Below are 16,414 nucleotides of genomic sequence, written 5' to 3' on the forward strand. Positions count from 1 at the left end.
CTCAATGGCAAACGGTTTTAATGTGTGTATATATGTATGCGTATGTATACGTACATATCTTTGTGTATATATTTGACATATTTGGCCCAAAACTATAAAATTTTTTAGATTCAAATAAAAATTTTAAGTTTTCCAAAAATAAAAATTATTTTTCAAAAATTTTGTACTTTTCCCTGACCAGGAACACAACAGAGTATCCCAGACGGAGTGGGGGAAAAGTATGGAACAGAACTGAAAGTCACGTAAATAAACCAGACTTACTGGTCTGACAGTGATTGGAGGACGCTCTGTTAAGCCAGAACTAAAATCATTCCTAAAGCCCTTTTCAGACAAAGAGTAGCCTGGAGTATAAAACATAAAATACTACTCATGAAGAGTGCCTCTTAGTTCAACCAGATACAAGAGACCAAATGGGCGGCTCCTGTGCGGAGGCAGGATGAGAAGGAAGGAAAGGGCAGGACTGGTTCAATGGAAACAAGAAACCCGGGATGGAAAGGAGGGGTGCATTGTCACATTGTAGGCACTGCAAGTAATATCACATAACAATACATGTATAAATTTTTGTATGAGAAATTAACTTGAGCTGTAAACTGTCACCTAAAGTACAATTACAAAAAATTGTATTTTTATCCATACCTTATTAATTCTAAATAAGGAATAAGCCCAAAATTGGCTATTTCCATTTTTCCAAAAAAAAAAATCGATACATATTAAAAAACATATAACATGTAACATAATGCATATTAAAACACACACACAACACACAAAAGAGAAAACTGTTAAATATTTTAATTATTGTTATATTCATATCCATTAAAATACATTCATGGCTCTTAAACCCCTACCATTTCTTGAACTGGCTGTTCCTTCTACTGATACATAGCTACTCACCTCTCTGAGGTTAGCAATTTAAGAATAATTATTTTAATGATAATTTATTTAGATACTGATCTTCCCTGAGCACAGAATTACACATGCAAAACTAAATTTATAACTGCATTTGTTGATACTTTATATCTTACTTTCCTATATAACACTGGGAGCCCTGGTGGTGCAGTGGTTAATGGCTACTACGGTTGCTAGTCAAAGGTCGGCAGTTCGAATCCATCAGGTACTCCTAATATCATGGAAACCTGGACTTTTATGATGTAATCTTAGAATCTGTATTAAAAATACATTTGGAGTGAAACTGAACCTCAAGTCATCATAGCCCATTGCCATAGAGTCAATTCTGACTCACAGCAACAACTCATTATACTTTATAGTAATTAAAGTCACGTCATTTTCTATATACTTAAACCCCAAAAAACCAAACCCACTGCCGTTGAGCCGATTCTGACTCATTGCGACCCTATACAACAGAGTAAAACCGCCCCATAGAGTTTCCAAAGATCACCTGGTGGATTCAAGCTACTGACCTATTGGTCAGCAGCCGTAGTACTTACTCACTATGCCACCAGGGTTTCTTCTACATACTTAAGTAGTTCAAACTACACTGAGCATCTAAATGTCCTGTGTTAAGTCTTAGTTTGGTTTAAAGTCCTGATATCAATAATCACTGTTCATTAGTAATATAAAGTTTATCTTAGAAAGTTATCTTAAATTACATAAATTTTAACAACCTAAATTTTAATTAATAAAATTTGGTAAGTTAAATTTATTCTTCTAATTCCCTTTTAATTTATTTTACATATGTTCTCAGTAATAGTTTCTAGTTCCTATTACAGGGAGTCTCTTGGACTGGCTTATACAGTACAGACTATTGTAATTAGTTAGCTGTGTTACATTTGCCAATTAACAAAATTCACTTTTCAGACTTCCTTTCCTCATCTATAAAACGAGGACCATGAACTACATGTATTATTCTTAAGGTCTCTTCCAGTTCTAACATACAACAGTATAGAGTCAAACTATAAAATTTGTACATTTACAAGGTACCTTTTAAAATAATTTCAAAAAAAGCTTTGGAAAATGTGACAGTTTCTATGTTGCAAAATTGCGAATTTTAGAGTCTTAGTGATTGAGTTCTAAAACATGCTTATTTTATAAAAGCTTCTTAGAATGTGCTGAAATAAGATCAAAACCAAGACACTGTATTTCAGAATAATAACTAGCGTTTGTAATGACTATATAACTTTTGCTAATGTAGATACATTCTTTCTACAAAATGACCAAAAACCAGTGTTATTATTAAATATGTAAATCTATCTGGAATTTATTTAGTATCTGACCTTTGAGAAGTCCTTTCAAATAGGTTTCATTTCAGTGAAAAAACAGAGACTCTTAATTTGTTTTCAGAACAGCTTTGAATATAATTTACAAGTAAACAGATAAGCTAATTAATTTTAGGCTTAAGGAGGCAGCCTCAGACACAATGGCATACTCTCACTTAAGCTCTTCCTGCATGAGGGTGCAGTATTCTGAGCTCATTAGACTTATTTGTTAAAACAATATTCTTAATACTGGTCAAATTATACTACTAGCAACATTGTAACAACACCATTACTAGAACAAAGGAACCAGCAGAAAGGGTAAGTGGGGCTGTGATGGGAAGATGAGCAAAAATCAGCTAGTGGCAACTTAAAGGACTTCCATGGTAATGAAAAGATTTAAAATCAATGCAAGCTCTAAATTCATTGAAATTATTTTGGTTCATTTCTCAACTAAAGAACTTGAATGACTGGTCTAATGCTTACAAGTGACACTAGGAAAACTGACTGAAATTTAGACTTATTCACATTTTTAGAACATACTTCTTCAAACACGATTTCTCTCATTAGAAATATGGTTTTATGAGACAAAAGTGTGAAGCACAACCAAAAAGACAAAAAAAAATTTTTTTTTTTTTGAGAAGGCTGACTCAAATTTAACAAAACCTGACATGAGGGTGAATTTATATAAATATGAACTTTGTATTTAAGATGGAAAGAAACTATTTTATAGACCCAACATAGTATTTTGTGTTGTGCCATTCTGAAAGCCCTGTTATTTTTACCTCACTTGAGGAATAAGTGATAGTTAAACATCAAATAATACTTAAACAAAGCCTGATTCTTTAATTTAAAGATTAGCATTCATTCCTATCCAGTGTTTGATTAACTGATGTGCAATAGCTCGGCTTGGTGGCACAAAGAATGCCTGTTGCTTCCCTTTGGTCAGAACATCTATGACCTAAAATGAACCATAAGAAAATATATTAGGATTTCATCACTATCATATTTAAATACTATTTCCACACTTATGCAAGTTAAATATGAATACTTTTATAGCAAGTAACAACAGTAGAAAGTGACAACATCCACATTCACAATGCAAAATTTTCTACAGTATTTTTAATTGCTTCAATGAATTAGTGATCCAATTTTTAAAATGATCCAGAAAGGTATATTCCCTTAGGAAAATGAGATAAAGAAAAAGCAAAATATATACTCCACTCTTAATTTCAAGGCAAAAATAAATTTGGGGGATTTTCTTTTATAAAATTAAAATAAAAATCTAATTTCTACTTTTTGGGGCTGGATATAAAGTTAATTTTATCTAGGCAAAGTCAGAAAGGATTTCAGGCTTTCATTATTACAAAATCTATCCTTTTTTTTTTTTTTTACACAAATGCTTTGGGTCATGCCAAACAGAGACAAGTGTTTTATTTTTCATTATATTATTAAGGAGGATATTTTCAAAAGTTTGTGAGTATATCCTGGTTATACAGTTACATCACTCTTGTCCTTAAGTACATTTTAAAATGAGTAAGAACTTCAAAAAAATTTTAAGCAGTTTTAATGACTTTTTTTGAGAGCTACTTGTTTTAACGCTATAAACAAAAATATAAAATGTCTACCATTCCTGTTTCTCATCTCTGAAATAATGTTTACCTTCATTAGGTACACTGAAAGGCATGATCGTCGATCCAAAGGAATGGCATTTGGAATTAGCAAACAGCACAGAATCATCATTACCGGATGAATCTCACAAAAGGAGTTAACAGAGGACACATTAGTGAACACGTTCTCTTTCTCAACAAAAATAACAAACATGGTAATCCATGCACGATGAGAGGATCATGGCCATTCATTCAACTTACTGAAAATATGCATCCTTGCCGCATGCCCCAACTGATACAGTCAGAGAACAATCAATTGAAGAAGGAAATTAAATTGAACTTTACCTGTTCTCTAGTGAACCAGCGGGCGTCCTCTATTTCATTCTTGTCAACTTTAATTTCTGTAGACACTGCCACAGCTAAGCAACCAATCATTAAGGAGGAGGGCATTGGCCATGGTTGACAAGAGACATACTGAACGTGGCCAACTTTGACTCCACTTTCCTCTTCTACTTCTCTTCGAACAGCATCTTCTATTGTTTCCCCTAATCAAAAGGGGCAAAAGAACAAGTAGCTGATAAACATGCCCTGGACATTTTGTCCTCTGGGTGGTTCAAATGTCTGAAAACCAATCTGGACAGGAACCCAATTCAAAGAATCAGAAAGCAGAGCCTAAAACTAGACTGGAATTCAAGAAAACACTATTTTTTTAAAAGTGTATGATCACATAGAGAATATCATAATGTCAACCAGAAACTTTCCATTTCTAAAAGGTTCATATTTATCAGTTATATTAAAAAAAACTAAATAAAATCATAGTAATGTCTCCAACACTCTAGCACCTACTACTGCCAAAGCACTATGTAAACACTTTATATATTATCTCATTCATGTATCATCACTAAGCAGTTATAAATTTTCATTGCATAATTTTCACAAACAGCTAATCCTCATAAAAATCTTAAAACTTTTTTTTATTATGTTGTAAAACAATTCTTGGAGATAACTCTTTTCAAGTCACTGAAAGTTTAAAAATTGCATAAAACAAAACTCGATCCTTTTTCTTTCTAAACAATTATTGTCCTCTGGATGACTGTTGACTTAACCATGAAAAAATGGTGCCTATAAATATGTATTTTATATTTCTGATTCATTGGACTTGAAAATTAAAAGAGAAGGAACAGTTTCTAAGTTAAGTGTATCTGGAAGTTTAGAAATATTTTATTATTTAAATATAACTTTCTGTTTTTAATAGAGTGATAAATTTCTTAAATTAAGATTAAGAACTTATGGTCATCAAAATAAAATACATAATGGAAAGGTAAGCCATGAACTAGCAAAAGATATTGGCAAGATTATAGGTAACACAAAATTAGCACAAAACACATATAAAGAACTTCTAAAATCAACGAAAAAAATGGTGAACAGCCAACAGGAAAACAGGCAAAGGACAGAAACAGGTAAAATTCAGAAAAGAAGAAACCTGATGCCTAATATATGTCTGAAAAAGATGCTCCATCAGCAGCTCTACTATTATCAAATGAAAACCACAACGACATATTATTTCATACCCACCAGATTGGCAATTTAAAAAGCCTGAAATCCCTAACTTGGTTAAGACGTAGAATAATACAACACTGCATATATTGCTGATGGGAGTGTAAATTGGCAGGAATACCTCAGAGAGCAAGTTGGCAATATCTAGAAAAGGTTAAGATGCTCATGTCCTATAAGCTAGCAATTCTACTCTTTTATACATACCCTAGATAACTCTTGCAAATGTGCACAAGAAGTATAAGACTATTCACTACAGTATGGTTTGTGATAGCAAGAACCTTAAGATAAACTAAATGTCAATCAGCAGAATGGATAACTGAATTGTAGACTATTCATAAAATGGAATACTACACAGAAGTTAAAATGAAGGACTTAGAGCCACTAGAAGCAGCATAGTGATTGAGAGCACAGATTTAGCAGCCAGATGACCTAGGCCTGAATCCCTGTCGTATCACTTACTAGCTGCGTGATCCTGGGCAAGTTATTTAGTTCCGGTAAAATCTCTGCATTAGTACCTATTTTACAAGGTTGTACAAGGATCATGGAGACCTGGTGGTGCACTGGCTAAGAGCTTGGCTGCTAATCGAAAGGTCGGCAGTTTGAATCCACCAGCTGCTCCTTGGAAACCCTATGGGGAAGTTCTACTCTGTCCTATAGGGTCATTATGAGTCAGAATCGGCTCGACAGCAAAGGGTTTTTGGTTTATGAGGATCATAATTTAATACACGTAAAGCGATCAGAACAGAGCCTGGAACTACATATGTTTACTACTACTACTATTACCTCACAATATTGGAAAGTGAGATTAAGCTCTCCTTTGTTAATTTGATATATTCATTCATTTATTTTAAAAATATTTATTGAGGTCCTACTACATAACAAGCACTGCTCCAAGGGTGTGGGATACAGCAACGTATAAAATAAAGTCCCTGTTCTTAGGAAACTTCTACTCTAGTAAGATCAGATAATAAACAAATAAATATATGTCAGGTGGTGATTAGTGCTGTAGGGAAAAATAACGCAGGGTAAAAGGAGTTTGAAGCGGCAGGTATAGGGGCCAACTAGTATATTTAGGGCAGTCAGGGAGGGCCTGTTTGAAAACAGTGCTGGTTGAGCCTAGCACATAAGTGAGATATAAACCATGCAGATGCCTGGGCAAAAGCAATATATGAAAGATAGATATATATCTATATAAATAGAAAAAATTTTAATAATACAAATACTGAATCTTTCATAAAACAATAAAATTATTCCACTGGTAAAAACATAAAAATTATATCATTTGCAATACATAGAAACTATTTTAAAATATCACAACTTTATAATGCAATAATTTATGTGAGATTATTTCTAAAATGCTGTCTAAATTTGTTTGGAAAATATAAGTCAAATGAAAGCTATTAATTAAAATTACTAATAAAAAGCTTACCAGGTTCAATAAATCCAGCAAGGCAAGTAAACATGTCTGGGGGAAATCTTTTCTGCCTGCCTAAAAGACACTTGGTCCCATCTGGATGAATAACTTGCATGATTACTACTGGATCTGTTTTTTTAAAAAAAAAAAAAAAATCAGATATCTAAATTACAGGAAAAAAATAATTTAGACTCATTTTGCAAAGTCTCCATCTTGTAAGATAATATAAAGGTATCTCCTGTGGGAACAAGATACTTGTCTTGGTACAAGATTTTTTCTTTCCGCTGTGATGTAGGTGATGACAAAGTATCTGAGGGAAATTGCAGGGAATACTGTCAATAAGCTAAAGGAAGGACAGTTTGGCCCTTCTCTCCACCTTAACAGCAACATTTATTATACTCATGGATTGCTAAGCACACTTTTTTTTTTTAATTAAAAAAGAAACTGAGTAAGCAATATATGGGACATAGAAAAATTCAAATTTTACCATAGTAAATAAAATAAATTTCCACCTCCCTTCCCTGTCAATCCCTAACAAAATGTTTTTAAACGCTTATGTATGTGGGTCAATAATTTTGTTTTAGCCATTACAAGTAAAAATAAATAAATAAGTGACAGTTCATCCCCCTAGAAGTCCAGCAAATTCTCCTCAGTAGATCACGATTGATAATCAGGAATTAAATGTAAAACACTTTTCAGCAGCAAAAACAGATGTTACTAAGCCTTGCCCTTTACTACCAGGAGACCTCCTCAGGTGATGCTGTGTTATCAAATTTCCAAACCCAGAGGCGACTCAAAAGCAGCAATCAGGAGGAGGAGAGAAGGTGCGGGCAGACACCAGCACCTTCACAGCAGTAGTGTGAAGTAGTGTGAAGCCAGCTCCAGACTGTGATGCTTTGGTGATGCCTAAAACAGACACTGAATTGTTGAGGCTTTTTTGCCTCTCCCCTAAGTGGATCCAGATTGGTGGGATCCAGGTTTTTGAAATCACATATCCCAATATATCAAATTCATATTGATTAACCCAGGGCTAAGGAATGGCTAATTATGTATGTCTTTTATTTCAGAAGCCATGAAAGTAATGCTTTAATATTTATAACCTTAATGGTTAACTTAAACATGGTTTTTAAAAAATGATAAACTCTGTAGTTCCTCAAAAACCTGTCTTTCCAGAATATTCCCTAAGATTCCAGATGGCTGAGATTTCACTGCAAAAGAGAAGACTTACCAACTCTTGGATATGATGTGTTGTGAACGCCATGGAGGCTAGGACAGTCTTCCTTCAAACATACTCTTTTATAGCCGCCTTCTTCAATTCTAGTTGCACTTCCACAGGTTGGGCAGAACTTATATCGACTGTGCCAGGCAAGAACAGATCTTGCTTGAGCAACAACCCCTTTAAGAGATGACACAAAAAATTTTAATTCTGTAACAATTGTAAAAAAAAAAAAAAGTAGGTAAATTGTTCTTAGGCTATACATGCGTTTTCTGAGTACCTGTGTGATCAATTTAGTACTCCTATTGTATCATGTGTGTTTTTATTTTAAAGTAAAAGGTTTAATTTTCCAGATGGCAAATGAAAATTAAACTTTTTTTCTGAACAAATAAAACATATCTCTCACGTAACGCTGATGTGTTAATATCCATCTTACATACTCTATTAGATCAGGCTTTCACTATTAATGATTTTTATATTTCAGGTATACATGGTTCTAGCTAATAGTCACTTTTATAAAAACATACTACAAAGGCAGCTCTTGACTGAAGACTTCTGTATTTCCCTCCAAAGAAAACCTGACTAAGGAACTGCAGGAACCCCACTCCGTTCTTCTCCTCGGTGACTAACCCACTGCTGATCCGTGTCACTGTGGAACACACCCTGTTTACCTCTGGAGAAAAAAACTGGAGAAGGCATCTCTATAATAAATACTGCGTCTAAAAGATGCGTAGTTAACTATGTTTATCAAAAAATGCCTCAGAAGGTAAATATTAGAATACTTATATCCTTTGGCTATGACCCTTACCTTGGTGCTTCCAAAAAGAATATGATCCGATCATAAGTATTACATTGGTGGCAATATGACTGGAAATGCTACATTTTAAATGCCTGACAGAAACTTCTTCTCCCTAAAATACATTATTTGGCATAAACTAGTTGCCATCGAGTCAGTTCCAACTCATGGCGACCCCATGTGTTTCTAAACAGAATTGTGCTCCGCAGGGTTTTCGGTGGCTGATTTTTTAGAAGCAGATCCCCAGGCCTTTCTTCTGAGCCACCTCTGGGTGGACTCAAACCTCCAGGTTTTCAGTTAGCAGCTGTGCACACTAACCATCTGCACTACCCAGGGACTCTTATTTGACTCCTATTTGGTCTAAAGAAACCCTGGTGGCGTAGTGGTTAAGTGCTACGGCTGCTAACCAGAGGGTCAGCAGTTCGAATCCGCCAGGCGCTCCTTGGAAACTCTGTGGGGCAGTTCTACCCTGTCCTATAGGGTCGCTGTGAGTCGGAATTGACTCGACGGCATTGGTTTTTTTTTTTTTTTTATTTGGCCTAAGGATTTTTGAAAGAAAATAAACAGCAACAACAACAGTTTTAAATTGGGAAAAAACGTAAACTAGCAATCCAGAAGTAAGAACAAACGTAATGCAGGAATCCAGTGATCCACAGGCAACACCAACTATCTGCCTGCTACATTACTTTGTGATACGTACTTTATACTAGAATGTCTGCATCATTTTAGCGTCATCACAATAAGAAAAGCTAACACTTATAGGAGTACTTACTGTGTGCCAAGCACAATGCAAAGACATACGTATGGTTATTTTACATTTACAACAACCCGATGAGGCAGGTACTGTCAGTATCCTCATTTTATAGAGGAGGAAACTGACGCACAGAGAGGTTAAGTAACTGTGTTAAGGTTATACAGCACGTTGGCAAAAGAACTTCGGTTTCTTACTAGTTAACAAAAAGAAAGAAATCTAGATTAGCTCATTTCTAAGATCTTTCTGAAATGTAAAATTTTATATACTTCTCCAAAGAAAAGATGTTTTCTTTTAAAAGTCCAATGTTTTCTCCCCAGGTGTGGAGAATAAAACATACCACTCCAGCCTTCAGGGAGCAGGTGTCCAAGCAGTTTCTGGAAGGGCCTCCACATCACCTAGGGGATGGTGGCCCCTGACAAGTGACCCCTTCCTTCCTCATCTCCCATTAACTCTTCAATCTATCCTATTCTAGCCTCTGTTCCTTATACCCCACTGATACTCTTCTTGTCATATTCACAACTTCACATCAGCTGAACCAAAGAGCCTTTTAAAAGAAATCTTTGCCTTCATCCTACTCAAATTCTCAGCAGCATTCAACACACTTGACCACTCCCTCCTTAAAACACTCTGCTCTTGTGGTTTCCTTAAGTTCCTTCTCCTGGTTTCCTCCTACCTATGGTCACAGTCTCCATCACCTTTGTTGGCTCCTCTGCTTCTACCTGACTTCTAAATTTAGGAGTATTTGGGCCTGATTCTGAGGCTTTCTTTCCCTCTTTCTCTCAACTCTCTAATCTCAGTAGTTTCCTGGGATTTAAATACCACCTTGTGTTGGTGACTCCCATCTGGGTTTCTCCAATTCAGACCTCTCCTCTGAGTTCCAGATTCTAATAACCTTCTCCAAAACTCATGTCCAAAACTGAACTCCTGGTTTATTGACTCCAGGTTTGTCCGGCTTCCCTTGCTCCACTCATCACTCTTATTATTATTATTTTTTTTACCAAGAAATTGTATAAATATCTACCAAATTACTAAATTCTCAAACCTAGTAGTTGTCCTTGATCTTTTCCATCATTCCTGGATATCTCATACCCAAGCCATCGGCAAGTACTACTGATTTTATCTCCAAAATATATCTTGACTGTGCCCCCTTTTCTCCATCTCTATTGTTACCACTTTAATTGAGGCCTTAGTCCAGGTTACCATCATCTCTCTTTTAAAACTGTGTCAACTTACAGATCAATTTTCAGTTTTACTCAAGACTATCTCAAACTCTCCCCCTTTCTCCATCGCCACTGCCACTATTCCAATCCTAGCCACTGTGATCTCTTATCTGGGCTATTGTAATCCCCAATTCCCTCTTAACAAGACTCCTGGCTTCCACACTTAATTACCCACAATTCGTGCTTTATGGGATAGTCAATGTGAGGTTTTTTGCTTATTTAACATAAACCAGATCATATTTCAACATTTAATGACATTTAGAATAAAACTCTTACTTCTTCCATGGTCTAAAGTTCCTGCATGAACTGGAAGAGTCAGCAACAGAAAATAGAAGTCAAGGCCTTTGCCATCATGCTCAGTGTATAGTAAGCAGTCAACAATTATCTATTCAATAATTGAATGAAACTTGCATGCATTAGACTCTAAGAAGTCTCTAAGGAAGATGGCCTCATTTCACTGCTTAGTGAAAAAAATGTGCCTCCTGGAAACTGCAGATATGCACAACTCCAACCCAGTTCCAAAAACCAGATTATTACCAATACACGGAAGTAGTGTTCACTTCTTACCAGCTTCTTTTTCTTTTAGTTGTAGAAGTGCCGGCATTGGAGGATGAAGGAAATAACAATTTTCATGTCTTTGCTTAAATTCTTCAGCAGCAACTGGATCAATACCTAGAGCAAACCAGGCCACCAACCCATCTTCCTCATCTTTTGGGACTTCCCCAGCATAATTCAGTAACTCTTTTTTTATTTCAAGTTCTACTCCAAGGAAAATCAAGGTGATCTTCTCAGGCTGGGCCAAATAATCCTTTATATCTGTGTGGTTCAGCTGACAAAGCCTGACTTCAGGCTGTTGGAAACTTTCTTTATTGCCACCTAGAGTAACCAAGGGACTTAAATCTGAGAAAAGGATATAAACTGTGGCTGGATGGCTTTCTTTAGTTAGTAGCCAGTTAGAATTATTTCTTTTTTCACTCTTCCGATCCAGTAGTGTCCTGCTAAAATAATTTTCACATTCTTCCACTTCATTGGTTAGGAACCAAGGCTTCTTCCCACCTTTAGCATTAGCTAATAAATTAGCTATATGCTTATAGCCCCAAAATTTAGCAATATCCAGTGCAGTCTGCCTTGATTTATTGACAATGGACCTGTCACACCTACAGATGAAAGGAAAAATTGGGGAATACAAATAAAATAGGCAGTAAACATTTTCCCTAGTAAATATTTCAATAAAATATTTCCAGATGCACGTTATAGCCCCTCTATTTAACGATTGTTGGAAGAAAGGACTGGTGACCTACTTCTGAAAGATCACAGCCATTGAAAATCCTGTGGAGCACAGTTCTACTCTGAAACACATGGGACTGCCATGAGATGGAATCAACTCAATAGCAACTAACAACAATCAATCAATTTTTTAGGGGTATATACTTACTATTAAAAATAATAAGTATATATGGGGAAAAAATGGGATACTTACTACTGGAAAGATTAGGGGTATATATTTACTACTGGAAAGATTAAAAGAAATAAATTTTCTGGAGAATTACTTATAAGATAAAAAAAGCAGTAAGTTTTATGTGTTATACCAAAAAAACCAAACTTGTTGCTGTCAAGTCAATTCTGACTCAAAGCAACCCTATGGCGACCCTACAGGGCAGAGTACCACTGCCCCATGGGGTTTCCAAAGAGTGGCTGGTGGACTCGAATTACCGACCTTTTGGTTAGCAGCCAAGCTCTTAACCACTACTGCATTATAAGGAGTTACCAAATTCTACAAGGGGTCCTTGAGAGTTGTGTACTATTTGGGGGGAAAAAGATTAGACTAACTCATAAATTTGCTTTGTTATTAAGTATGAAGGGATAAGTTCTCAAGAAAAGAAGTTAAACATTTTTAGTTAGAAACTATGCTACATTTTTATGTAACAATCTGGTCAATGGTAATTTACTAGCTCAAGGTTAAAAGTATGGCTACTAAAAATATTTAAAATGTTAAAAAATGTTTAAAAACGAATATGTAATACATAAATTAAACTACATAAATTAAACTACATGCTCTTCCAAGTGGTCCAGCCTAAAATGTTTACCCTTTCTCAAGCAGAAGCTGAACAACATCTGGGTGCCCGTTCCTTGCAGCATACATTAAGGCAGTCCAGCCATTTTCAGAAGTTTCATTGAGAAGAGATGGAGAGTGACTGAGTATTGCTGTTAACTTGGTAATGTCCCCTTCAGCAGCTGAACAGTGAAACTGGGAAATTACTTCCTTCTTTGGATTTGCCTTTATAGAAGACATTTCTTCCTTAAAAAAAGGAAAAGAGAAAAAAAAAATTTACTCATTTTGAAATTCCTTTTTTGTATCAATGGATAAATATTACCTGACTGCTGCCATATTTAGAATATTAATGGTTTTCCAAAGCAATATACTCTTCAAAGGTAATTAGCAGTCAACTGTCATCACAGCAGACATTTCAAAATTGTTACCAAACCCGTTGTCATTGAATCGATTCCACCGTATAGAGAACTATAATTCAACATAGGGTTACACAAAATAATAGAAAAGAGGCTTTGATAACACAGCTGATGAACCAATATCCTTGGGGAAGGAACTGTCAGGTAAGGTATAACAGGGAGAAGTGGAGTATTTGAGGTAGACCAGAGGGATTTCATCATGGAGCACAGGCAGAAGACTAAAAGCAGCAGAGAATAGTAGAGACAGTGGTTTTAAGCTGACAAACAGCATTCTTAGATTGTGTGGTATCAAGTACAGATCCCTGCCCTCAGGGAAATTATGATCCTAAATGTAATTATTCAAAAGCTTTCTCAGTTTCACATGAAAACAATTTATTACTTTACCTTGCACAATTAATTCTGCAATCCATCTAAGATTGAGTTTTGTGTACAGTGTGGAATAGGGGTTGTTGTGGTTGTGTGCCTTTGAGTCCATTCTGACTCACAGCAACCTCATAGGACAGAGTACAACTGTCCCATAGGGTTTCCAAGGCTGCAATCTTTATGGAAACAGACTGCTACATCTTTCTCCCACAGAGCAGCTAGTGGGGTCAAACCACCAACCTTTCGGTTAGCAGTCAACTGAGCTCTTAATCACTGTGCCACCAGGGCTTCTTGAAGTAGGGGTATGGGTACATGTTCATGCAATGGACAATCCATATGACTCAGCATCATTCTTGATATCTCGATCTTTGTCTCACTGTACTACAGAATTATACTTGTCAAAAATCGGGTGATGATACATTTTAGATTACTGGACACCGTTCTGTTAGTCACTTTGTCTATTCTTGAATCACAGCTTTTTTAATCATTAACTTTCTATTTATTTTGTAACTCTGTTTATTCAGTTAAGAAAAAAAAAGAAAGAAAATAACTGTCCAACACCTCTTAATAAATCTTGCCTAATCATGGATTGAATGTGGTACAGCACAAACTGAGATATTTTTTTATGGAAATGGTTCACCTATCAGTTGTCTATGAAACTCCTCAAAGTATTTTTTGGTAAAGTATCACTTTTTTTTCCTATGAAATGAAAACATTCACCTATTAAGAAAATATCTGGGATTGTAATTAGGCTTCTACTACTCTAAGTAATAAGTTATTTAGGCTAAAAAGAAGAAAAGGTTCTAACTCATAATTTTTGACAGTTATTGTCTCTTGGGTTCTGAAACACCAAATTGGCTGATCAATTTTGTAGTAGGAATGATATGAACAAAGTTCGGAGGGGGGCGGGGAACGGACCCAAAAGATTAACTTTCTTATTTTGTTTCTGTTCCCCTTTCCTGTTTGTGTGTTTCTGCTACAAAGAAAAGGGTCAAAGCTGCTCACAGGTATGCAAACATTTAGATAAAACTTAACATTGAAAATTTGTTTACAACTAAAATTCAGAGTGATTTCTATACTAGGGAGTAATTTCTTAAATTTATTTTGACTTACTCCAAATTTACTTCACTTTAAAAATATTATGAATAACAAAAGCTATAACTTTTCAGGACTTTACTCTGAAGCACAGACTCGTTTGGTCTCTTTCCAAGTAACCTTTCCCTTAAATTTATTTTTTTCCATAAAATCATATTATACAGTTTCTTCAGTTAAGTTTACTTTGAACATTATTTCACTGTCCCATATTCTGAGGTCACAGTCGCATCCTCACCCTCCCCACACTCCATCCCAAGTGATTGCAAAATTGTCCTCAAAAAATACAGTGCCATTCACTGCCTCGGTAAAATGCTGCTTACTCATAGTATTCTCACGAGAAAGGACGTGGAAAATGTACACTTTCACACTCAGCTTTCTCAGCTGAAAAGCCACCTATACATAGTAACTATTGCTCATTCCAAAGAGAAGCACAGAAAGTCTGAGATCCAGCTGACTGTTTACTTTTTCACTTCTCATTGACAGATCCTCAAGAAGTTAAGAATTTGAAGGTAAGTTGAAGTGATTCTGTCAGTTTAATACTGCCCTTTGGGTTAATACTGCCCTTGCTTTCCAAGAAGAGCATGGAATATTCTGAGCGGTCCTTTTAAATAATCTTAGATTTAAAGGAACTTTAGACTTTAACTGGAAACCCTCGTAGTGTAGTGGTTAAGAGGTAGGACTGCTAACCAAAATGTACGCAGTTCGAATCCACCAGGAGCTCTTTGGAAACCCTATGAGGCCGTTCTCTGTCCTATTTAGGTCGCTATGAGTCAGAATCTATTCAATGGGCAATGGGTTTGGTTCGGTTTTAGACTTTAACCGAACCAACACCCACGAGGCCCATGACTTGCCTAAGGTCACATGGTCCAAGAGGGACAGGCCGCGACCTCAAACCTGGCTCTGCCACTTAAGTCACCAGCTATCATTTAGCTAATTTCAATTCCTGGACACTCAAACAGTTCATTTAACCAATCAAGCGCCACCCGTGCAAGCTCTATTCAAACCATCAAACTCCTTGCGATATGTTATTTTCTTGCAACTACTGTAAGATTCCTTCTTTTAATGTGAAATCAACCCGAAGGACTTCTTTGCCCCATCTCAAAGCTTGGACGAAACTCCACCAGCGGCAGGACCGGCTGCGCCCCCGTCCCCTGCCCCGCCAGGGCGCCCCTGCGGCGGCTCCCACGCTTGCGCCCTCCGCTCCAGAGCTAGGCTGCGCAAAGAGACCCAGAAGGGCTCGGCCGGTTAGTGCGGAGACTAAAGAGCTCAAAGAACTAGTCATCGGTCCCTGAGAGGACACTGGAGCACACTAACTCGCCGCTACCACTACTAACCCAGAGGTGGCCAGAGCAGAAGAAACCAGGATGTAATCGAAGGACTGGGAAAATCCCACTCTCCGTTTTCCCGGCGCCGAAAGGAGCCTTCCTAACTTCCGGTGGAGTTTTGGTGTCCTCGCATGGCTTTGTGGGAGATGTAGTTTGAGGGTTACGGACTCTAGGGATCTGCGGAGGGGCAGGCCTTAGGGTGGAGTTACTATGGGTGGGACCCGGCGGGAGGTCCAGGAGGCGCAGAATGGGTCCTGACTCTAGTTTTCCATTGTCAGTGACCGAGATGTGTAGAGAGAGTGGTGCAGACAATGGGAAACTGTTGGTCTGTGGAAACAGTTTTAAGTTTTCCAGTATTACGCCCTGAACTCCCCAAATTTTTCTG

The 16,414-nt window shown here is 36.6% G+C and overlaps 1 protein-coding gene across 3 annotated transcripts; it reads right to left on the bottom strand.

Annotated features, from left to right (window-relative positions):
* Positions 1-739: 739 nt before the first annotated feature.
* Positions 740-16,146, bottom strand: NUDT12 (nudix hydrolase 12). Of its 3 annotated transcripts, none has more exons than XM_049871799.1 (8): positions 16,039-16,146; positions 12,865-13,072; positions 11,345-11,934; positions 8,020-8,187; positions 6,807-6,920; positions 4,166-4,365; positions 3,873-3,965; positions 740-3,171 (listed from the first exon to the last, which is right to left on the bottom strand). In XM_049871799.1, exons 2-8 carry the CDS (start codon positions 13,068-13,070, stop codon positions 3,061-3,063), a joined length of 1,482 nt encoding a protein of 493 aa, XP_049727756.1. In that variant the 5' UTR covers positions 13,071-13,072; positions 16,039-16,146; the 3' UTR covers positions 740-3,060. The 3 variants fall into 3 exon arrangements, with proteins under 3 accessions (XP_049727756.1, XP_049727746.1, XP_049727765.1); XM_049871789.1 differs by having other exon boundaries at positions 12,865-13,076; XM_049871808.1 differs by lacking the exon at positions 3,873-3,965 and having other exon boundaries at positions 2,836-3,171; positions 12,865-13,076.
* Positions 16,147-16,414: the final 268 nt, after the last annotated feature.

The sequence above is a fragment of the Elephas maximus genome, chromosome 2 (genome assembly GCF_024166365.1).
Source record: "Elephas maximus indicus isolate mEleMax1 chromosome 2, mEleMax1 primary haplotype, whole genome shotgun sequence".
Lineage (NCBI taxonomy): Eukaryota > Metazoa > Chordata > Mammalia > Proboscidea > Elephantidae > Elephas > Elephas maximus.